Source organism: Grammomys surdaster, unplaced genomic scaffold (genome assembly GCF_004785775.1).
Source record: "Grammomys surdaster isolate TR1022 unplaced genomic scaffold, NIH_TR_1.0 125669, whole genome shotgun sequence".
Taxonomy (NCBI): domain Eukaryota; kingdom Metazoa; phylum Chordata; class Mammalia; order Rodentia; family Muridae; genus Grammomys; species Grammomys surdaster.
In genome coordinates, this window is record NW_021620506.1 from 258,162 (window position 1) to 282,969 (window position 24,808).

The 24,808-nt window shown below is 43.2% G+C and overlaps 1 protein-coding gene across 2 annotated transcripts in view; it reads right to left on the reverse strand.

The window, feature by feature from the left end:
- The window catches only part of Ercc6 (ERCC excision repair 6, chromatin remodeling factor), a 72,199-nt gene extending 53,042 nt beyond the window's left edge, over positions 1-19,157 (reverse strand). The window contains exons 1-5 of one of the 2 annotated variants that reach the window (XM_028787554.1): positions 19,077-19,157; positions 15,291-15,726; positions 13,445-13,565; positions 11,402-11,513; positions 5,032-5,761 (exon numbers count right to left, since the gene is read on the reverse strand). In XM_028787554.1, coding sequence (XP_028643387.1) covers positions 5,032-5,761; positions 11,402-11,513; positions 13,445-13,565; positions 15,291-15,712 — 1,385 coding nt within the window. In that variant the 5' untranslated portion in view covers positions 15,713-15,726; positions 19,077-19,157. Of the gene's footprint in view, positions 1-5,031; positions 5,762-11,401; positions 11,514-13,444; positions 13,566-15,290; positions 15,727-18,819; positions 18,852-19,076 lie in introns of those variants that run through there. The other variant, XM_028787555.1, reaches the window with a different exon arrangement.
- Between the last annotated feature and the right edge of the window lie 5,651 nt (positions 19,158-24,808).

The following is a 24,808-nucleotide window of genomic DNA, read 5'->3' on the forward strand; positions in this document are numbered from 1 at the left end:
CTGATGCCCTCTTGTGGGGTGTCTGAAGACAGCTACAGTGTACTTATAATAAATAAATAAATAAAGTTTAAAAAAAAAAAAAAGAAAAAAAAAAAGAAATGGGCTCCTAGAAACATGTTAAGAACAATTTTCAAATTGTTTTATTTAGGTTTCTAGACCACAACCTAAGTATTTCAGAAATCAACTTTTTAGGGCTTCTAAAAAGGTGTAAATAAATCAATTTGACTTTTGCTTAAGTATGAACATTCTAAAATTGCTGACTGTCTACTCGGCCCAAGCAAGGATCCATCCAAGCAAGGTTCCATCAGAGGAACAAAAACAATCCAGCCTAAACCGGATGTTGGTACAAGGAAGAGAAAGGAGGCTCCACCGCACAAAGGCTGGAGCTCTGTCTTCAGCAGAAACTGGACCCGGGCAAGGTGGAACTGATACCCCCTTCCCCCACAGTGAGGAGAGACTCCATCTTGGAGATAGTATTGTGAGTCCTCTGCAGCAGACCCAACTGCTGCTGGATTACTCACAGCCTCCCCTTCCCACGGCTCTTCAGTCAGTCCCTCAGCCAAGGTGGGGATGGACGAGAAAGAGGAGTGTAGTTACTCAGACTGTCATTGCACCAGAGGCCATCCTTCCTCATCTGGTCATAGAGGACTCTGATCTTCCAAATGAGACCCTTCAACGTTTATCCTAGCTCACTTGAACCCTTTCAGAGTCTGACCCTTGGCAACCCAAGGGATAACCTGTTCCTCCTCAGAGATGGCCATGTGCACAAGCCAAATCTCCATACTAGGATCCAACTCAGCGAGACTGAAGAAGCGATAAAAATTTAAAATCCTAAGAACGGGCTAAAGTGAGTTAAATCTGTGTTTCTGAGCCATAGACTCTCATATTTGACTCCAAAATAAACCACCCCTGCTGTTCTTTTGCGATAAGAGCTATTTCTTTTGCTGATAGTGATCAAAGTTTAAGAAGCCATCTCCCTAAACCATCTCCACCTCCCAATTCCAGGTTTCTGTTTGGTTTTAGCCATAAGAGAGGAAGCTATGTGCTGTCTCTTGGCACCACCTTGTGGTCACACATGGACACTGTACTTTCCACCAAACCACAATGGAAGGCAACATTTCCAACATTTCCCAGCTTCAAGCCTCAGCTCTGGCTCTTAGCAGAGAGACCATGGGCAAGTTGATTATACTTATGAGAGTCACTACAACCATAACAAGACAAAAACAACTATGTATAAACCAAAAGTCACGAATAATGAAAAAAATATGTAAAGATTTTTCCCATCTTGATATTGCTATATATTTATTATTAAAGAGTGGAGGAAGATGGAAGGCCTGTTATCCAAGCACGAGGATCAACTGGAACCAACTTCTGGTTGAAGACCTGCATGCAGCCCAGTGCTCCAGATGAAACCAGGCACTTGAAACCGTGGTTTCTGACCTCTCCCGTGTCTGTCTGACTGGAAATGAGGCCTGGGTGAGGATTATCTCAAAAGCAACTCCACACTGTTTTCAGGTGGCATAGAGAAAGCATTGCACCTCAAAGCCCCAAATTACCAATTTTTTCTAATGTCATCAAAGGCTGAGACTCTACCCCAGGCCCTCTCTTACATAAGCACAACTATCAAGGCACACAAGGAAAGCTTTTGAAGAAGCCCAATCAGCCAAAAGCTATGGTCTCAAAAGAAAAACGGAAATGGACATACAAATCTTGGTGGTTACCAACACAGAACCACGGCACGCTTGGACAAGCTTCTGGGTGGGATTTCCGGGCTAGGCTTGTACAGTCACTCCCAGGGTCAGGGACCAGTCTGTGCTAAGTTCTGCTCCAGTGCCTGTTCCTTATTATGGATGTACAGGGAGTTCACTCAGCAACTTAAATCACAGCTGGCTGGAACCAGAAATAAAGCTTCTAGGGATGAATTAAAGCTAAATGATAAATGCTAAACTTCCTGTTGCCAACAAAAAGCAACATCAAAAGTCTCTGGAAATGAACTTCCTCCATGGCTCTCACCTCATCTGAGCAGTGCTGACTCCTGGGGAAGGAGGCCAGAGCCCAGGGCAGTTCCATTTTACCATCTCAGGCAACCAGCTGTAAGAACACTGTTGATGTCTCATTACCCATCCTCTGGAGATAGGACAGACATTACTGAAGGATGCTGGCTTTCTTTCCCAGGCCCAGAGAAAACCTGGATCTCCTGGAAAACAGACCACTACTCCCAGAGACACGGGAAGGGAAAGAAGCCCAAAACCTAAGATCTCAGTTATCTTTCCAGCTAGCTGGCTGTCAAGAAACTTCAGCACTATGACAAAACCAAGAGCACCTACAGAGAACTCTAGATTTCCTGGCTTAACTGAGCAAGGTCTCTGAGGGGAGAAGCACTGAGCTGCACGTCCTTGCCACTGTCATGAAATGTTCTCTTTCCCATGACGCAGCAGAGGATTTAACATGGAGCACAAGGAGCACAGCAACATATCTGAGCTAGTGAGTAGATAAGGCCCTGCGCCAGGATAAACCTCCTCCAGAGTCTCCTCCACACCTCATCTGTGTTCACTGCTCCCTTCACACTACGGTTCTGCATCTGTTCATGGCCACTAATAGCAGCCTACCGACTCCTTACCGGACTGGTTATGTCCACTAAAAAGCAGCTACCAACTCCTCACCAGAAATCCTCTAAGCCAGTCCCAGAATTCAGACAAGCACAGGCATGTGGAAGCAAAGACCAAACTACAGAGCTGCCCTTGCTTCACAACTGGGAAATGAGCACTCCTCACCCAGGTAGCAAGTGTCAGGCACAGGTACAGCTGACTTGACCAGCATGCTGGGAAATGGTTACTATTCTGTCCTAGCATCTAGCCTTAACTAGGCAAGTGGATCTGTGTCTTGCCAGGACACAGATAATTCAAAACATGGGGTGTGTTATCAGTTCCAAAAAGTCTATTTAGCTTGGAGATTACTGAAGCATGAGCATTATGTAAAGAAAGCCAAGCCTAATGGATACCTGTGTACCTCCAGCAAGAACAAGAGCCCACAAACACTGGCTTCTAAGCATAGCTCCTGCTTAAGAAGATTCAGAGATTTGACCTACAGCAGCTCCCAGGCCCCACCTGAGGATCTGAGTGTATGAAAGGATAAGAAATGCACAGGAAGGGACGGCGCCACACAGTTTACATCCAAGACTGAGCTGAGAGCTTGGGCCTAATCAGAAGACAGAGGGTTTCAACTACAGCTGTCCAGTTCTAGAGGAGGTAAGCCAAAATCTTAACCAATTCAAAAATATTTTCTACACTGGAAACTATGGGTTTATTCTGATGATTCTGGTCATTCTGTGATCAGAACCCTGAAGTTCTTTTTCAGTCTAAGAACTACTACTACGACTCCATCTACCTACTACAGAGATCAGCAGTTGTAACAGAATTTGGTGAATGACAAATTCCAGACATTAATATGCTTCTCAATCCTTAGCATTTTATTTTCTTTTAACATCCCCCATCAAAAGAGCACCAACGGAGATGTAATATAAACATTTCAATGTGTCTGACGCTTAACAGCCTTAATAACTAGCTATAAAATTTTAAGAGCTATCGTATTTTGGTGGCAATTAAGAATTATTGATATTTCTGAAATTCATTTGAGATTTTACTGTAACTTTAGCAAAAAATGGATTATGATATGGCTTTGGAAATAATAAATTGTTTTACAATCTTAACATTATTAAAAAAAACTTATTGCCATGAAATTAAACTGTACCCATATTTAAAATTCAATCAAAATAAATTGCTATGTTTAAAATACATTTAATATTGACCTAGTTTAATGAGAAGACTATATATTGCTCCATTTATAATCAATATGCTATGATTAACATTTTTATTAATTTTCTACAGTAAAGACTGACACTATTCACTGTTTAAGGGTATTGCAGTATTCCTCAAACACTACAGCTATAGGTATGCACACTGACATATGCTGCAGTGTAAGTGACCAGCACAGGCCCCTCCCTATCCATCCACTACCACAAGGAGCTACGGCAATGGCAGTGTCACTGGGCCTCAACTTACCTTTAAGAAACTCTGAAAAGGTTATGCAATGTACTTGGACCTTGGACTAGGGTACAGCAGAAAATCAATAGGCCAGCCTTCCCAGGAAGGCACATGGAACTCTTCTAAAAACACTATCAATTAGCTTTCCCCTCACTGAGAAATAAAAGCACTATTGAGGACTAGCCAAAGCCATCCCAATAGTAAATATTTCACTAGTGCCATGGTTCCTTTTCTCCTCTGACCTCTGCAGAATCCCTGTGGAGCTCACATAGAAACCCTGTGCCTGTGGTGTGTGGAGTACTTGCCTGGCTCACAGAAACCTCCCAGTGATGGTGACTGTAACTCCATAGACACACATCTCCCCCTCAGCTCACACCAATTGCTGACAAAGTCCTGAGAGTAAAAGTCAACCCAACCTCAACAATGGTAGACGGCAGCAAGGGGGGACGTGTTGTGCATACAGTGTACCCCTAGCATTACAGTAGTCTGCAATTCTGTAGACAACTATTTTCTCAAAGTCAAGGGAAGAGGTATTTGAAAAAAAAACATCTCTCATATGCCAAAACACACATTTCAGCTTTTTTTCTAAAGGAAATTTCTCTAAAGTGAATATCCTACCTCATAAGAGAAAAAAAAAAAAAAAAAAAAAAAAACAAAAAAACAAGGTAAAGCACCACAGTTTCCTTCCCTGACATTTGCTGCAGGGTGACAATGCTTAGTACCAAACACAAAGCTGGTGTCAGACCTCTCAGCTCTTGCCCAGCCTTCCCCTCGGCTCCTCATCTCAGACTTGCCTCTCAATTAGAATAAAGACTGAAACCTTTGGGGCCAGCTCCACTAACGACTCCATGTTCAGGTTGTTGTGGGCCGAGGCAGCAAGCCCAGCTTCTGCACAGCTGGGTGTCTAGTACAATAGGGATCTTAACCACAAAGATCTTTAGGGTGGTCTCCTCACTCCCCATAAGCAGCAGAGGCCCCACACACTAACCTTAACCGCTGCTTATAATAATCCTCATCTCCATCGTCTTGGCGCCTGGCTACCTTACGGCCTCCTCCTCTTCCTTCCATAGCTTCATCTTCCTCCTCAGAACTTGGAAAAAAGTCATCGTCGATTTCCTGTACTGGGACTTTCTTCTGGCATTTTTTCCCTTTCCGAAGTGGCTTCAGCTCATAGCTAACATCATCGGAAGACAGGCTGGCTACCCCTTCCTCTTCCTCTTCCTCTTCCTCCTCCTCCCCATCAGTGGGAGAGGACCCAGACTCCTCACCCTCAGTGTCTCCCTTGGCCTCTGGCCTCACCTCAGGCTCCAGAGGTTTCTTCCCCTTTGGCAATCCCACTTTCCCCTGGAACTGCAGCGCCCTCTTCTGGAGCTTCCTGATGTGCTTCTTCAGGCGCTTATCTGTTTGAGAGAGTGCTTGGCTTCTCTGGTCTGGCTTGATTTCATTTGGTCCTCGGCTTGACTCCGATATAACCACAGCTTTTTTAGCTGTTCTTTTATTAGCAGCTTGTTTCTTCCTTTCAAAAGAAAGTTGTGCTTGGTCTGCCAAATATTTTTCAAAGCCTGATGCTTCATTGAGCATTATTTTTCTAGGCTTTTTCTCCTGTTTCTGAGGAGCTGGGGTACCAAACGGTGTCATCTGGCCAGTGCGGATAAGCTCTTCCCAGGCGGTCTCCTGGGCAGGCATGAGCATACTGCCAAGACAAGATGGCCCTGGCTCTGAAAGGAAAACAACAATGAAAACTCTCAAAGATCACACAGAAAAACAACCACTCACTCACAGATGGTAAGAATTTCCAGGAACTCACAAAACAAATCAGTAGACTGAGGCATAGAGTGAAGTTTACAACCCACGTGTAATATATTCTCAGTAACTTTTCCCCAAAATATGACGCTGTATAATGTGGTACACAAACACAATGCAGCCACTTTTTAAAGGATGAAGTTCTACACCTGCAGTGACACAGAACTGAAGATTATGTGAAGTGAAACAAGCCAGGCATAGAAAAACAAGTACTGCATGCTCTCCCTCACATGTGGATCTAGAAGAGCTGATCTTCACCAAGCTGAGAGTAGAATGGGAACTATCGAAAGCTGAGAACATCATCAGGGAGGAAAGAGAAGGCTGACCCATGGTACCAAGTCCCAGTTAATAGAAGGGGAAGTCTGTGGTGCCATTCCATGGGAGAAGGAGTGCACAGAGTAGTGACAAGATTGTGTTGTTTCAATAGCTGGGATGAGGTTTTAGATGTTTTTCATGATTAAAAAAATGATAAATCTTTGAAAAGATGAATATGTTTAACCTAATTTACACAATACACAATATATATGCATTGAAATATCACATGACACCCCATAAGTACGCCAAATGTTTACCTACTATATATACATTAGTTCTTTTGTCTAACTTTGAATGTGAATAAAAATGTATCACACTACAGTCATACTTTCTGTACAAAGGCAGGCTTATCTACACATTATTGGTTATTCACAGACAAACTTATCTGTGCCTGCTCATCAGTTAAGAAGTAAGCCATGACAAGTGATCCCCTATATTCTTATGTCACTGCTTTGCCCAACATTCAGATGGACCTTAGTTTCTTAGATTTCTGCCTATTGAAGAAAGACAGAAAAGCACTGCACCTCCTTCATCGTCACAACTAGTCACAAGTATCCAACTGTTTAACCTTTTAATATTGCCACAAGACACTGTCATCTAGTTGGGCTGTATTCATGGCTATCTGGGGATACATGTGGCCCAAAGGACACAGGTGGGACATGCCTGGTTCACTTCAGAATAGGAAAGCTGAATGCCAAAGCTGCAATGTAGTGAGTGCTCAATAGCGAGATGTGACCAACGTCAGCACACTGAACAACAATGAGAACAAGCTCCTCTCAATGCAGACAGGTCCATCAGAGAGCTGGGGAGACGGCTTGCTCTAAAAACACAAGAACTTACCTAAGTTTACATCCTCAGTTCCTGGAAAGCCAGGCATGATCACAGTGCTCTAACCTCAATATTAGGTCAGAGACCAAGCAGATACTGCAGGCTCACTGGCTAGCCAGCCTAGCCAAAAGAGCAAGCCCAAGGTTCAGTGAGAAACCCTATCTCAAGAAATAAGGTACAGTTCCAGAGGTCACGAGTTCAAATCCCAGCAACCACATGGTGGCTAACAACCATCTGCAATGATATCTGATGCCCTCTTGTGGGGTGTCTGAAGACAGCTACAGTGTACTTACATATAATAAATAAATAAAAAAAAATTTAAAAAAAAAGAAATAAGGTACAGAGTTGCAGAGGAAAACTCCTCATATCCTCTTTTGGTCTCCACATGCACACATGCTATGCATGTATTCATGCATACACCCACACACATACACACATACACACAAATACATCTACTGGATACCATGCTAGACTTATGATGTGAATAACTTGAAAAGATAGACTAAATATGAAGATATGTCAACTATAGTCATCCAGAAATGCTCCTTCTCCTAATTGAACCCCTCCAACAAAATACTTTATTATGTAATCAGAAAACAAAAGACCTACGAGGCCAATGTCACTACAGCCAGTTCCCCACTAACCTTGCATTGAAATAAAATATACATCAGAGTATATAAATCCTAAGTCCTAACGACTATTCAGAAAAAAAGCTCCAAGAATCTATAGTTCTATCCAGATCAAGTAATAGAAATCAAGAACTAATGGTCCTGGCACGCCCTCTCTGCCACATTCTCAGCCTCCAGCCTCCCCTGAGACACTGACAGGCCTGACTCTAAGGATGACTCATGCCTGGCTCTGTGTCCCTGTCTGCCTGCTATGCCTGGTATTCAGGATGAAATCTACACTGATTTAATGTTCAATTGAATTAAAATGTATTACCTGTTAAATATGCTTTGATTATACAACTTTCTCTTTCCACTGTTAGCGTAGTCTGGATGGTCTCAAGGCTTGGGCTACTAGGTTTTAGAACAAGGCTACCATGAATACTCTGAATACATCCTTTGGTAATAACATCTGATTCTTCAGTATGCTAAGGTTTAGCAGATACTGCTGGAAAGAATTGCCAGTGGCACTACTTAAGTTTCAGTAGTGTTTAAGAGTTCAAATTGGCCTACATTCTTGCCATTCCATGACTTCAGAGATTCCCAGTGAAAACAGAAGGCCTTTCAAATCGTGCCTTATGGACAACTGCTTTTCTGTACAAAATCTTGTTTTTAGTCTCTGTCTTAACCTTTCTTCTAATTTTTTTAACTGCACCATAAATTCAAGTCCTGTGCATGTTCTACAAATACCTTCTCCCACCTTCTCTTCTGCAGCTTCCCTTCTCCCAGTCTGAACACTCTCTTGACAGGCAGAAGCTCCTGGCTATTCTAGAGTCCATTTAGCTATTTAACTGTTCTCTTCCTGTGCACACTTTACACTTCTGGTCTTGCTTCAGTCCTTGCCTCACCTGCCCCAGGATCATGATAGTGTCTCCCTGTGTTATGTTCTCAAAGCCTTTTTATCACTAACATTCAGATCTATAAATTGCCTAGGGTGTATTTTTGAAGGTAATATATATAATGGATCCAGATTCCTTTTATTTTCACGTAAACCAGTCTTTTGGTCAAAAGAGTGTTCATCATTGCGCTGCTTGCGATCTTCATCATAATCAAGTGACTATACACAGGTGGGCCTGTTTCTGGAGCCTTCCATCCCATCCATCAGCCGGACTGTGTATACAACACTTAGTCACTACAGTTTTATACTAGACCTTGGTATTTTGCTTTCTTTTCTTAGGTAAGGAGAGGTTAAGACAGGGTCTTACTCTGTAGGCTACACTGGCCTCAAATTCATAGCAATCCTGCTGATTCAGCCTTCCAAGAGTTGAGATTGCAGATTTTGGTACTAGCTTGTCAATAACCTCTACCTTCAGCCTATGTCTTATACATGCCATTTGTCTTTTTTTTTTTTAAAGGCTTAAATTTATATTAGGGTAGCACTGAAACTACAACTGGCTAAAAATGTCATCTTTATAATACAGAATCACCCAACATCAACCACAGTAAGTCACCACATTTACTTAGGCTTTCTTTGTCGATAACATTTTGTAGTTTTTAGATGTATAAACCATTGTGGAACTGCTTTTTCTCCTAAGATTTATTTCTAGGTATTTGGATTATAACTGGTACCTGTATTAAGTGTTATCTTTTATTTTTCCTACCATACAAAAATAACTAATTTTTATATACTATGTATTCAATGCTATTATTATAAGTCTTGTGGTAATTGCACAGCAATTCTTTTGAATCTTCTATATAAACTATGATGTCTGTGAATAATGATGGATTCCTTCTTTCCCATCTTTACTCACTGGGTTTCTTTTCCTCTATTCAAACAGGACTGTGTATGGCTAAATAGAAGGTAAGCAAGTGGACCTGCTGTCCTGCAGATCACACTGGCTAAGGCAGATCTCCAATCTGTCCTCATACAACCTACATGCAGGGAGGGGTTGCTGCTAAGCTGCATGAGCATCATGTGCAAAGCAGTGAAGCCATGTCCCCAGGGAAGCATGTAGGCAACACACCCCTGACACCTGCTACATGGCTTCAGATAGGCTGAGAGAGGACCACACCCAGCAGTATGGAGCTGGGCCCCCAAAGCCTGGCTACCCTGGCAGTCAGCTCTATGGCCTCTACAGACAGGGCCCAGTCTCCAGTAATGGCTAGTGGTCAAATGGGAAAGTATCCTGGGAACCAAGAGTTCAGAAAAAAGAGGCTATGGATTTGTAAGGTATCAGATCTTAGACGGCTGCAAAACCCTTGGGAAATGGATGAGAAAGTCAGGGAGAGGAAGCAACACGAGCACTCAACATGTCCTAAGCAGTATCAGCATTTAAGATAGTGCAGGATAAGCTACCAAAAATAACTAACCAGGACTAACCAGAGGGCAGAAGAGAAGCCAGGAAGCAGGAGTCTGACACGCTCTCAAGGCACCGTCAGGCTGAACTCAGCAGAGGTGAAGAAGCATCAGGATTTGCAGAGTTACCCATGATCTCTGTATCAACAGAACTAAAGAACTTCAGGCTTCAGATAGACAGGGAAGATCTTCTTTACCAATGAGAAATCCAGTGCCCACGTGGCAGAAATTACAGTAGAATACTAGAACCTATGAGACCGAACTTTAGAAGCACGTCTAAAGCCAGGAGTGAAGACATACACCTGATGTAAGAGGGCCACAATTTTGAAACTAGCCTGAGGCACACAGTAAGATCTTGTTTTAAGTGATGGGGAGGGAGGGGCACATTTGTTTTCTCCAGTGTTACATTCTTCATACAACTCCTCTTGTCTATGTGAAAAAAAGTCCCAGGAGCTAGCAAAGAATGTTTGCTTCATCAACCAAACTCTTTTTTGTTCTTGTTTTTTTGTTTTGTTTTTTTGAGACAGGGTTTCTCTGTGTAGCCCTGGCTGTCCTGGAACTCATTCTGTAGACCAGGCTGGCCTTGAACTCAGAAATCCGCCTGCCTCTGCCTCCCAAGTGCTGGGACTAAAAGTGTGAGCCACCACTGCCCAGCTCAACCAAACTCTAAATTTAATCTTTCTTTAATTTTTTTTTTTTTTTTTTTGGTTTTTCGAGACAGGGTTTCTCTGCATAGTCCTGGCTGTCCTGGAACTCACTCTGTAGACCAGGCTGGCCTCGAACTCAGAAATCCGCCTGTCTCTGCCTCCCAAGTGCTGGGATTAAAGGCGTGCGCCACCACCGCCCGGCTAAATTTAATCTTTAATCTATGTTTAAAGCAGAAACTGGCCAAGCAACAACCAACAGTGTGTACATACAGACACACAGAAAAAAATATTTAGTTTTGGAGTTTATACATTCCCAGAGATTTTCCAAACAAAGCACAGCTGTCCTAAAGAGAACTTTAAATGGCCATGATCTAACCTGAATGCCTTTCCTTAACAGAAGGAATGCTTGGAAAGCCTACTATGCTCCTGAAAGATAAGGAACAACAATCCTACTGATACTGACAGGGGATGCTAAGATTACAAAATGAACCCAATCAAGATACTCGTTCTCTTTATCAAGTTAATGTATATGAATGTACAAATTTCTGATTTGTTAAGTCTAACACAAGTGTATGCCAGTAACCACCAGAAAGAACCAGGTTAACATTTTATTTTAGTCTCTAAAAAGCATGTGTGCCTTAAGAGCTCTGATTCCACAGAAAAATAAGATTTCCCCAGAAGACCCATCTGACACAAAGGCAAAGCAACATGTTAGTCTCAAAAGTCTCACAAGACAACTCCCCTGAATACAGACAGGCACCAGGCATCAATTAAGAGGATGCCAAGCTGCCCCCACATCCTCACCTGCATCTTCTTCCTCTAGGCTGGCATAATCCAGTTCCACTTGTACCCCGGCCCCTCCGAGAATGGCCTGGAGACGTTTCTGTTTTGCAGTTATCTTCTTTAGCTGTTGCTCCTAAAGTTGTAAACCCCAAATAAAAGATATGCAATACAGTGGTTTATTGTTAAACACAAGATATGCATTACAGTGGTTTATTGTTAACACTCGAAGACTGCACTGTGCAATTTTAAACTTTGATTAAGAGTAAACTAAAACCCCACATGGTAACATCACTAGTGAGCACTAGCTGAACAATTCCTAGTTTCCTGCAGCTTGCCTGCAGCACCAAAGCCCTGAGTATTCCTGCACAGCCAGCCACACCCACGGACGACCCTCGCCCTTGGGACTGAGCATTGAGCTCACATGCACTGACTTGGGAGGTGGAAATGTTCTCTGGGTTCCCTCTGTACACTGTGCATACATCATTAAACTCCGCTTCTGACCTAAGTGGCCAACCGGCTATAGCAGAGAACAGCCCAGAGTAACAAGAAATAAAACTATAAAAGCTGAAACAGTTACAAAGTCAGGCCTCTGGAGACCTGGCCATGAACGGCAGCGTTTTAAAAGACATTTTGCTAAGCCTTTCTTCCCATGTTCCTCAGACTACTCTTTGTCTCCCTTGACACTGTCAGAACTCAGATATGTGGCCTTCCTAAAGCCTCGATTAAGCCTTAAGTGCTTCAGCTGTCTTCATGCACCAAAGAGTTCTTGCCTTGTACACACAGGCCCTGGGTCTGATCTCTAGCATGAGTGTGGGGGACAAAGGGAAACAAACAGTATGCTACCATGACTTGCAATTTGTTGTTCTCAGTGTTCCTGTACCCTGCTTAAAGCACTTTCCCTCTGAAAATCCTAAACACAGGAATATAATTAGGTCAGACCATGATCCAGTCACCTAAGGTTTGGTTCTCTCCACCTTAAAATTCCAGCCCACAAGAAACCAAATGTCCTTCCTGATTTATGAAGGCCCCATCTGCACTGAACTACCATCCGCTTGGACATCTGGGCTGCTGTTGTAGAAATGAAAGCCCAGTGAGATAATAAAAGAAGGCTCTATGACTGAGTCTACACACAGCCCTCAAGTGGAACTCACAGGCACAAGTACTCCACGAGCTTCACTCAGTCAGCTGCAAGCTCAGAGACCCCTGCGGGCTGGGAGCCAGAACCATCAATGTTAGTCCTTCCCAGCTACCACCATCAACTTCCACACAGAGGGTGGTATACAAAGCCCAAAACATGTTTCAGCCTTCACAAAGCTGTATATAAATCCTATTCTTAAAAGCTTCAGAAAAGTAATCTCAGAGGCAACAGTCCCTTCCTACCCTGAGTTCTCTGCCTCTATGGGCAAACCCGTACAGCTGAGATGGAGCGTGTGAGTGGTGATGACCGTACCTGCTGAAATGAAGATAAACAAGATCTGAGCAGGACAGCTAAATTCAGAAAAAACAGAGACTGAGTGAGAGGTAAGAGCCCAAGCGGAGGTTGAAATGGTAGAGTTAATTATGACAGAGGTAAGGAACCACAAAACCACACAAGAACTACTCTCGAGTACATATGTATGAATGTGTGCATCCATGTATATACACGATGTGTATCTGTACATATGGGTTATTAAAAATATTGTATAGCACAGACAGATCACACAGACAAAAGGCATCCCAAATTTTTCTAGTGTGGGACTAGAGGTAGCTCAGAGGTTAAGAGCAATTACTACTCTTACAGATGTCCTGGGTTCAGTTCCCAGAACCCACATGGTGGCTCACAACTCTCTGTAACATCAGTTACAAGAGATCCAGTGCCCTCTTCTGGCCTCTGCATGCACCAGGCACATACAGTACACATAATGGCAAAACACTCATTCACTTAAAATAAAAATCATTCTTCTTAAAAAATATGCTTCTATTATAATGTTGTTTCCCATAACAAGCATACTCTCCGGAATCCTTCCTAAGCACTTAACTAGTACTTAAATGTACTGTGGCATGCGGCAGGTTACTTAGCATCACCTTGTTATACTTCTGCCGTTTCACAGAATCCAGTTTCCTGTGGATGTCTCTGTTGCTGGCAGCTTGAGGGCTAAGTTGCTCTATAATTTTATTGATTTGCCTCAGGGATGTTGTACACGACCTAAAAAATAAGAATAGTTGTGTTTTTCTCCATGGTAACATTTTCTTAGCATAAAGTAGAGAAAAATGCTAAAAACATTTTATTTCTTCTGAGTGAAAACTGAACAAAACTGAAGCAGAATGCACTCCTGCAGTCCCCTCTTGTTGGGATGTTTAGACCAGCCCATGCCTACTTGCCAGCTGACTCATTTCTACAAGCATTTGTTTTTAGTCTATTTATTCAAGACAGTGGGGTAAGGACAGAACTCAGGCCAAGTTTTCTTTTATATATGAAGAAATTGATACATAACATGGAAGCCTCCCAAAGTTTGAAAAAGTCCTAAAAATGCTTAATTATTCTCTTAAGTGAATCACTTACCTATGTAAATATTTTCCTTTCATAGAACTGCAAATGCTTCTACTGTAACAGTAGACTTCATGGTGTAAAGAGAAAAGAACAACTGAAAATCAGTTGCTTCTAAAATACTACAAAATTGCTACTTCTAATTTTTAAAAGAGAAAATCAATCTCATAATTTTCTGTTTGTATTCTTTGCAGACTTCAGGGTAACGATGTAAGTTACTGGCTACTTAAGGCAGTACTGTCCTCTACAAAAAGTGGGCACAGTTCTGAGAGCAATTTTAGAAGGTGGGCCACTGCACAGAACAAGAAAGGTTTCAAAACCAGGCGGAGGTGGCGCACGCCTTTAATCTCAGCACTTGGGAGGCAGAGGCAGGCGGATTTCTGAGTTCGAGGCCAGCCTGGTCTACAGAGTGAGTTCCAGGACAGCCAGGGCTACACAGAGAAACCCTGTCTCGAAAAACCTAAAAAAAAAAGAAAGGTTTCAAAACACTTGAACAAAAGATGTGCTACTCGGGGGGTATAAACAAATAACAATAATAACAATAATCGTGACTTCAATTAAAAAAAAAGAATCTATCAAGGAACTGTTAACAGAAACATTCTTTGTGCATCCACAGAAACCTCACAACAGCCTCACCACTGGGTAATGCCTCTAGCTCTGTGCTCACTCACCTGCCTCCGTCTCTAGCCATGCACTGGGGTTGCCCATTTTTCCACTCAGGCCAGTCCTTAGTTATTCTTGCTTCTATGTCTGACCTTCCTAGACATCACCCAGGAGGATGAGTGGGCTCCATACTGCCCTGCCTCCCTGCCCTTGGCCTCTCCCTGAGGCTGGCTGGCCTACATCTTCCCCACCAAAATACTTCACTCAGCAGAGCCCATGTCTCTTTCCTCTACAACACAAATGAAGTCTTCAAGACTGAATCTTTCTTTAGAGCCAAAAATAGAACACACACTAAAAATGAAGGGCAGGAAGTTTAGTCTCAATATTTTTATAAATTAAATCCAAAAAATTGCCAAAAGAATAAACATTGTTTGAGAATAGCAGACTAGAAACTACAGGAGACAGAAAAAGGCAATGGTAGGTCCCAAGCGTTCCCTGTGTCTCAAGAATGAAACTCCCAAAATTCACTCTGAAGAGCACCTGCACATGCTGCCAGGAAGACCTTGCTCTTCAAGACCCTAGGCCTTCAGGGATTGATGTAAGCCTAACTATAGGCAACGTTATTCCTCAAGGGAGGGACAGGAGCTCAGAAGGTAAATAGAAGATTGTCTTAACCAACCATTTCCCAGATGAGAGGTTCTATACATTTCAGCTTTCTATTACCTGAATTTCCCTGTCATATTTCAATGCAAACTCTGAAAACAGAAGGCTCACACTCACATGAGGTCATCCAGGACTGACTGATACTCCTTCTCCGCATCAGCAAGCTGGGCCACACGGCTGGCCTCATGCATCGCACTGTCCACCTGCTGAAGCACGCCTTGCTCCAGGACAGCCTGGTCATAGACATCCACACCCAGGCCCTGCAGCTCCAGGGCCTGAGCACTGGGCTCCACTGCAGGGATCTGATGCCGATCAATGTGTAGCAGGGCCGGCCCCCGCCTTGTAGCTGCCAATACACAAGCTTCAGCAGATGTGGATGGCCCAAACTCACAGGAAGTAGAGTAGAGGCACTCCCCAGCCTCTGAGACTCTACCACTCTCCTGCCCAACAGACTTGTCTTTGTCAGCACTGACATGCTGACCTGGTAAACAGTCTTGCTCCTGAGGGTGAGTGGAGTTGGGGATTTCCTCATGGGGCATCCTCTACAAACTATCTAAAAGAAAAAAAAAAACATTAATGAGCCTTTTGGTTATTGATCAGTATGCAGTGTCTTAAACATTTGTAAAGTGCATGAGTTTCTCAAAACATCAATAACCTTTCAATTAAATAAGTTAAAGTTTCTAAATACTAACTTTAAAGAAAACAAATGATGATGAACAAGAAAAACTAACCAAAATAAATACAGTGACTGTAACAAAGGACACACGGGCAGCCACCTAAGAAAGCCAGTGGCCCAATCCTAAATGATAGTCACAAAATGGTCTAAACAGGTAAAATGACACAGCTGCTGTCTTGACAGTTAGCACTTTCACTGGGCTGTGGCACAGAAACTTTGTGTTAGAGCAACCTGGCCAACTATAGTATGCATTTATCAGTAATGTGAGAATTATAGAAATCACACTAGGAACTTCTAAGCTGAACTCCCATCTGGTAAATGGAGTATATCAGAAGCTTGAAGATTAAGTGAAAAATCCTCAAAGATACATCCATTTCAAATGCAGTCACCAAATCTCTACCCTCAAGACTCAGGGATCCATGTGGAAGAAGAGGGAGAACAATTGTATGGGTCGGTATCTGCTGAAAGGAAGTAAGGTTTACACCAGAGTCCAAAATAAAAGGGCGGCCTCAGTGACTGAGTCACAAGTGGATTCAATCAACAATGACTCTCAGACAGGAAGCTGAAGTAGAGATTGCTGAGTTCGTCACAAGTCACAATACTGATATACCATGTGGTCCAAAAGTAAATCTGAGTTCAAGGAGGAAAGGAAGGGTTGGGCAGATGTGGACATAGTTCTAAGATCAAGCAGCCCCAGAAGTCCCAAAGCTCTGACAGGTTCCAGAGATCATCACTGAGAAGGGTAATGATTAAAAAAAGAGAATATTCCTCCCTTTGGGGTCTTTCTAATTATCTTCAAAGGAAAAGTCACCCTCCAACAGAAGGGTAAGCTCTGGTTTAGAGACTGCCTGTAAGAGCTGGAATTAAAAATCCACATGCTCAGAGTTTAAAGAAACTTCTTTTTTCATCTTTCATGTATAAAGGGATTTAAGTTAAAATGACAATTAAACCAAAATCAATAGCATTTTAATTAAAGATAAATTTACAAATAAAATTTTGAGGAAATTGATTTTTAAAGAGTAAAGCAACAATTTAAAAAAATGAATGAATAGATTAGAGAAAAGCAGGATTCTGTCGATTTGAACTCTGGCAGCTCACTAAGGATACCAGTAAAAGCAGTTTCTCATTGGACATGGTGGCACACATTGTAATCCCAGCACTTGAGAGGTTGGAGCCTCACAGTGAGTTCCAGGCCAGCCTGAGCCACACAGCTATGCCATTTGAAAACACGCAACCCGAACAAAGTGGGTGGGAGGGTGAATGGTTGAATCCAGTAGAGCAACAGACACAAAAACTAAAAACCAGACAGTCTGAGGTCAGCAGGCAGCAAGGAAAAGGACACAGGGAGGCAACCTACTGCTTTAAGGACCTTGACTATGTAAGGAAGAAGAAATGATAAATAACCATAGGTTTTGTTGGAAAGTAAAGAGGAAAAAAAAATATGGCAAGAAAACAATATAATGTCCTTCAGAGATGACTTGAACAGAAAAATGTGCAGCAACCAGAGATTGTCCAGAAGAGAAGGCACAGCACTTCTATCTGCCTCTAGCTGGAGAGCGATGTCTGGTGCCCAGAGATGCAAAAGGGAGTTGACAGAGAAGCTAACTCCATAAGGAAGGAGCCTGGGCCTTTCCTTAGTCAATCAAAGTTGGGATGGGGGTGGGGATGAGAAGAGTAAGAGTAGGGTGTTGAGAAATGAACACTACAGGTGTGTGCTTTCCAAAATGATGGATTGGCAACACTCCAGGGCTGCACAGTTCCCTCCTCCTATAACCAGCAGGCCGTGAAGAAAGTCATTCCTTGGGATGGTCAGAGAGAAGTGGTAGGACAAAGGAATAAGAATTGAAAGGTGCCAAGAAGAGCAGCTGGAGTAACAGCTTGGAGTTCGTGGTGGGATGGGTTTCTTATTTTATTTATTTTTTTATTTTGATCAGAAAGGAAATGGAAGAGGGCAAGAAGCCATTTAGCTTCTAGCTATAGTCAGAGTTTGCATGTGTGGGTGTGAGCATGCACATGGGGGTGTTATGTAAACGTGAAGGATTTGATCAAAGCATCGAAGTTTCAGAGGTGAAATAAATCATGCATTAACAAACGGTTACTGATAGACTCAATCACGAGGCATAAGGCACAGGAGTTCCCCTGGGCAGAGCTTAGTCCCTTGGAAGGCTAGGCATTTAAAAAATGGCCTTAATATAGTTATATAACGTGCAACTCTAGTGATGGCCATAAAAAGAAATTACATAACTCCACGATACGAGAGGCCTAAGTGAAACTGTGAAGGGAGGTGTGAGGTGGCCTCTCTGACAAAGTGACATTCTAAAAAACTTAATGGGATATAATCAAGGTCAAAAGCAGAGTTAGTGTCTCAAAATGAGATAATGAGAAAAGGCTAGAACACAATGAGAACTTTTGTAACCAAAATTCAAGAGCTGATTAGAGTATTGCTCACTGCGTAAATCTTTCAGAGTCGCTTCAGATACATCCAAAACTTACAAGGCTGGGAAACCAGACTTCTATCTTGGGCTTTCTGCCGCCACGATCGAGCTGGATTGGGGTCTGGAGAGTTATCTGTACATAAGCACGGTTTTGAGGCAAGAAGGGACAAGTCACACGGGTCCGGAAAAAACATGCTCTTAAATTTTATTTCACTGAGATGGCTCTCGAAGATGGGTGACAGCGACAGGACCCAATTAATACTTGTAAAAGACCAGTTTTGGATAATAGAGAAATAGCAATGCAGTATTAGGAGGTAGTCAGGAGGAAAACGACAAGAGCTTGGAAGAGGACAGCGGTGAAGACGACACTACGAGGGGTACCGGGTTACAACATTCACACCTCAGTCCTTCCCACTCAACTTTGCATCAATACAGAAGGCGCCGGGCATGCACCACCCTGACACTCCCTCTCAAGGACACCATCCAGACCCGACAGAGCCCTGCAGGCCCAGCGCGCCCGGCCCCATTCACAAACCCTGAAGCAGATGTCGGGGCGGGTCCGCGCCGAGACAGCTCCCTGCTCGCCGCGCAGGTAAGAGCGTGCGTCACGCGTCACTTCCGGTTTCAGGTGCGCCTGCCGGAAGAGACCCGGCCCACGGGCGAAGCCGCCGCTCGCTCCAATGGGCTCCGCGGCAGAAGGCTAGAAGCCCACGGCGCGGGATCACAGCCGCATGGAGAGCCCGAGGCGCAGGCACTCTCGCCCAGCCTTCTGTCCGGCTGCCGAACACTCACCCAGGACCACGCGGCTGCCCAGATGAAATCTTCGTCGCCACGGCCGCGGCGGAGCGTTGATACAGACCTTAGCGCATGCGCCCTAGGCCTGTGATAAGCACCGCCTCTGAGGGGGCGGGCAAGGCCAACGGCGCCTGCGCCTTGCTGAGCCGTTTGTTTGTAAGCAAGGGTTTGCCACGTGCGTTGACCAGAAAGAACTGCACGCGGCCTTTGTCACAAGCTAGGTTGGATTCTGTGATCAGCCTGTAGCCATTTGGGTGGCTTGTATCATTCTCCGCAGACGTTATCTAGTTTTATGAATTAAAAGATATTGATCGGTTATTTCTCTGTCGCCGCTGGTGAAATGGGCCAGTTCAAACCAGATTAAATTGTATTAAAGGCAGGTTTATTGAGAAACTGTTCTCGGTCCAGTTCACTTGGCCCCAAGGATTGAGGCCAGGGGAGTCGCCCAGGGGGATCGGGAGGGCGGAGGGCGTGCGTGTGCGTAGATTGAGTAGGAGAGACCAAAATGCCTAGATTATATAAGGAGGAGCCTCTTGGGGAAGGACAGCCCAGCCCTTAGGATGAAAAGTTCAGGGTTGGGAGCAGGGAATGCCAGGTAGGGACTAAGGAATGTTAGGAAAACCTGGAGGCTTTGATATGTAAAATATGCATCTCAGTCCTTTGCCCATTCTGAAACCAACTTATTTTTAAAGACAAAGGGGCCTGCCAATGAATGACTAGCTAAACGTGTTAACTGCCTTATTCATCTGGCACATCTTAAAACAGAAAAGTAAAAAAGTACCTTTATTGCCGCTCTCCACCACCACCCCAAGACACATATATACACACACACACACACCCCTGGGCAGAGCACCTGAATGTATGTACTGCGTGCAGTTGGTCTACAATAGATGACTTGATTATATTAAGTCGCTTAATACTTAATATTAACAAAGCCACAGCCGGGCGGTGGTGGCGCACGCCTTTGATCCCAGCACTTGGGAGGCAGAGGCAGGTGGATCTCTGAGTTCGAGAGTTCGAGGCTAGCCTGGTCTACAGAGTGAGTTCCAGGACAGCCAGGGCTACACAAAGAAACCCTGTCTCGAAAAAAACCAAAATAAATAAATAAATTTTAAAAAATAAAAAAAAAAACCAAAGCCACGTAGTAAAATTCTTTACCCAACCAAGAATTCTGGAGATGGCCTCACTTAGGTGAGAATTTACAAAAAAAAAAAAAAAAGCCAGGCTTCCCAAGAAGTAGCTGCATTAAACTGGGAACGTCTTAGCCCAGAAATGCCAAAAATGGAGAAGGTGGAATTGTCAGGGTCCTTGGCTTAAAGTCCAGTGTGAAGGCACAGAACTGAGGGAGGAATGTTTGGGGGCACCAGTGAGAGGCTCCACACTGCCATCCACAGCAACCCCGAGGAATTTCAAGACTAGCTAGTTCATGAAGCAGAGTCTTGAGGAAAGGAAAGTCTCTGGGAAGAAAGTAGGACACACGTCAGGGTATGAGTGTGCTTCTCAGACAGCCACAATCATCATAGCATTAGCCATATAAATATTACATCTCAAAAGATTGCTAAGAATTTTCTGCCCACCCCACCCCTCCTATTTTTTTTCTCTTAGTCAATTAGATTATATGGTAACTCTGGAGATGCCTTGGGTAGAAGTAAAAACAGAGGCGTGAGCTGACCAGGTGGCCACCAAACCTTAGGACCTGAATTCTGTCTTCAGGACCCACATGGTACATGGAGAGAAGCAACTCCCACAACTTGTCCTCTGACCTCCACGCATTAAAATTACCTTTGTTCTCCTGGTCTATGCCTCAAGCTTGTTAAAACTAAACTATAAAAACTCCTGCCTGTTCCTAGAGGGATGGGATCATTTCCCTTGCTCAGTGGTCTCCAAGTCCACTTTTCTTGCCTATACACCTGTGTGTTTACCCAGGTGCCTGTCAAGGACTTTGTTTCCTAGCTGCACCAGGGTATGAACAGCACAGTTGGAACCACTGCTATACTTGTGAGGTTTCTTACATAGGTCTGATGGAAGAATGACCTGACTGCATCACCTAATAACCCTACCCAACACTAAAAGCCACATCTGATCCAGGCGTGGTGGCACAAGCCTTTAATCCCAGCTCTTGGGAAGCATAGGCAGGGGAATCTTAGTCCAAGGCCCTCCTGGTCTACAGAGCAAGTTCCAAAATAGTCAGGCTACTCAGAGAAACCCTGTCTTAAAAAATCAAAAGAGGAGGGAGAAGAAAGTTTACGGTAAAAGGATGATTCCTGTGCCCACCTGAGTACTACAGACACCAGTCTTCGTAACCAGAATTTGGTTTGCGCTACCTGTCTCTTACAAAAGCCAATGAACAGAGACAGGAATTTTACCTTAAAGTGCTTTAGTCAGAGATTCTTGACTAAAAGCCAAAAATGTCCTTGGCCCTGTCAGTAGCTTGCTTCATCCTTGTCAGAGGCCAAAGATGCCACAATTGTTTAAGCCAAAATATTTTTTGCTCTGCCTGGCCAGAAGTCAAGATGTAAGAAGAGAGGCCTGGGTTGGTTGGTTGGTTTGTTGTTTTTTTTTTCTTATTTCTCTTCTCCTAAACCTGCACCCCTTCCTGGAAGCTCTATGCAAGGATATGACTGAAACTATAATCTAGACACTGATTCCTTGTCAGGAGCCATAATAGGACAAGCTAATAACTAGCAGGTGATCTTCCTGAGATGGTCTGTTTCAGATTAATCTGAGACAGATTTGCAATTATAGGCAAGGCCTAAGAGAATTCATTTTAGGAAAGATTTCTGCTATTAATATGCTTTTCTTGTTATTATTAAACATATATAGCAATAACTAGGTGTTAGCCCACCACTTTTGAGCAAATCTCTACAGATCTATAAAGATATACTGTCTTGTAGTGATGCTATATAGACATATAGATGATTTCTTAAGTCTTAATGATGATCCTATAAGAATTCCTAAAATTATATCAGTGATTATTAAACTCTTTTATAGTGGGAGTGCTATTAGACCCTTTTCTGATAGTCAAAACTGCAATGAAAACTCAGTCTCCCAAGTGTCACCAGTTAATTGCCTCTTAGTAACCAGACTTTCTCCTACTCAGAGCACATTCGAAGAGGTTATAAAACTATTAACCAAAGATCATAAAAAGAGAACTAACAGTTTATTATAGGTGCTAGGTCAGAAGATAAAATATTGACTAGGTTTATCTATACAAAACTTCACTAATAATTTAGTTATGGTTTTAAGCTTTCAGTGAACCTGTGGAGCTGTGGCAGGTGATGGGCATTTAGTCAGATCATTACTCCTAGTAGATATACATGTAAACATTCTCTGTTGTAAACTTCTATTTCAATTTATGATTTGATTTTATATGTGAACTTGTGATGAACTTTTTAACATGTGGTCATGTATTCTGAAAGATGTTTAAGTGCTGAGGACAAAGAGAAGAGTCAGAAGTGAGCTGAGAGGAACTGAGCTGTGAGAGGAACTGAGCTGAGGAGAAGTTTTTAGACAGAACACTTTTTAGACAGAACTGAACTCAAGAAGAACTTAGAAGTACAGGCACAGCATTGGGAGAAAAGGCTGAGAGTTAGCGCATTATTGTGACCTCAGAGCAGGAGGAGAGCAAGATTAGAAGGAGAATGCAGAGTGGACTAACTTAGAAACTATAGTAACATAAAAACTAAGAGAGTAATGTGCAGAATGCAGTGGGAGAGGAAAAAGGAAGAAGCTGCAGAGAGAGAAGGAGCAGGCAGCTTCTCCTCACCATGGAACAGAACAGGTCCCGTCTTAATAACAAGGCAGGCTGAGTCTTATTAAAAGGAACAAAGCTTTCTTCTTACAAACGTGGGTTTAATTCATTTTGCATTAAAAGGGTAGAAGCTTCTTCTTTCTCTGTGCAATAAAGATTGGAGCTCATTTTTCATCCAGTGAGTGAGTTCTTTCTGCACTGGTGCTTGGTCTTTTGCTCCATATATGTATGTAAGTATGGGTGTGTGTGGAAGTATTTAATTGTGAGAATGCATGTAAGCAGGGCCCAACTGGTTTGAATGGAAATGTATAAATGCACATGAGTGAATCTGTATATGAATTTAATATGAGTTTATGCATATTTGATTCTGTAAAAGTTTTTCTTTCTTCAAGCATTATTCTCTTCTGGTTCAAAAGAGGTTTATTGCTCCAAACTTCCCCCTAGCCTGATAACCAAACAGTGTCTGGACAAAAGGTAAAAGGCTATAACAATTAATCCTTTACTTAGTCTCCTGCTGTTTTTGGATGAAATGCTAAGAGGAACACAGAAGGCAGGTCAGCTACAGTAGCACAGTAACTTAGATACGTAAATTTTTTATTATTATACAGCAACCCTAAATACCTTGTAAGACAAAGTCTTACCCTGGCCTGAAGCTCTTCCCCCTCTGCTGCCTCAAGAAGAACAGACAAGACAGAAGATCTGGTTGGGGCTGGTCCCCAGTAATTCCTTAGATAAACAACTTTGAAACTATATTTCTGGATTTTCATGTTTGGACCTACTCCAAAAACTAGAACATTAGATACATTGTCTCCTACCTTAAAAGTTAGTCCAGATGTGTTTGTGTCAATCACCTGGCCAAGAAACCTCTGGAGATGGGTTGGCTAACTATCCCCTTAATGAGAGTAAATGGTTGGACTTGAGGAGCCCCTTCTCCCTCCAGTCACTCACAGCGCTTCCATCCTGTAGCCCACACACTTCTTTTCCTTCTTTTTCTTTGAAATACTGACAAAGCCTGGGCATAATTTCCCTGACATCTGGGCTTTGCCATTCATTCTCTTGCCCCGACTAAGCCACGTGGTGAATAGCGGACTCCCATTGCAAACAAGATGGCTTTCTCTCTGCTCTCCTCCATCTCCCTTCTCACAGTGGTGACTAGGTTAATAGCTTTCCTGCCCTAATGTTTTTCTCTTAATCTACCCTCAAGCTTCCTTGGGAGTCTGTTTCAAAATTCTTTTATTAACTCCCAAAGGGGGACCCTGGTTCCCCTAGTGGCCTATCTTGTTTCAGGTAGTGATGTTCACCTTCCCACATTGAACCCAAGTGAGGTGAAAAGACAGTTGGGAAGGTTGCTTAATCATTCTCAGTAACACAGTCCAAGGGGCTTGGTCTGAAGTCCCCTTAACTTCCCAGTCCTTGTGATATGCGTGAGAAGAATTTAGAACATTCATATAGAACATAGTAAGCCACAGTGTGGAGCGGAGAACACTGTCAAGGAATGAGAATGGACAGTGACCAAAGGGACCCCTGGGCCTGGCTACATCTCAGACATGCCTTAAACTATTCCTCAAGTCTCTGCTGGAACACACAGCTATTCTGGAGGGACTTTATTATGCCTTGGTGGCCTACAGGCCATTTTGGTTTAACTCTTTCAAGAACAATCTTCTGAAAATGAGTTAAATGTTTACTTACTAATGATCTTGGCTGCAGTTCAGGATGCCATGTCTTCTCCCAGGGCTCAGGTCCCGTTCTTCTGACCAATCATTACAGTCCCCATGTCCCAGTCCTTGTTTTCTGGTCTGGAGGGTTAATGACCTTTTTTAAAGCCTAAGACTAGCTGAGAACTCCTGACAGAAGAGTTGAGAGGCTGATAGCATTTGCATGTTGCCAGCTAGGCTCTGGGAAGCTCCCAGCAAGGTCCCATATCAAGGGAACAGATCTACAGATGGAATGTTCTACTTCTAAAGTTCTCTTTTCTTCC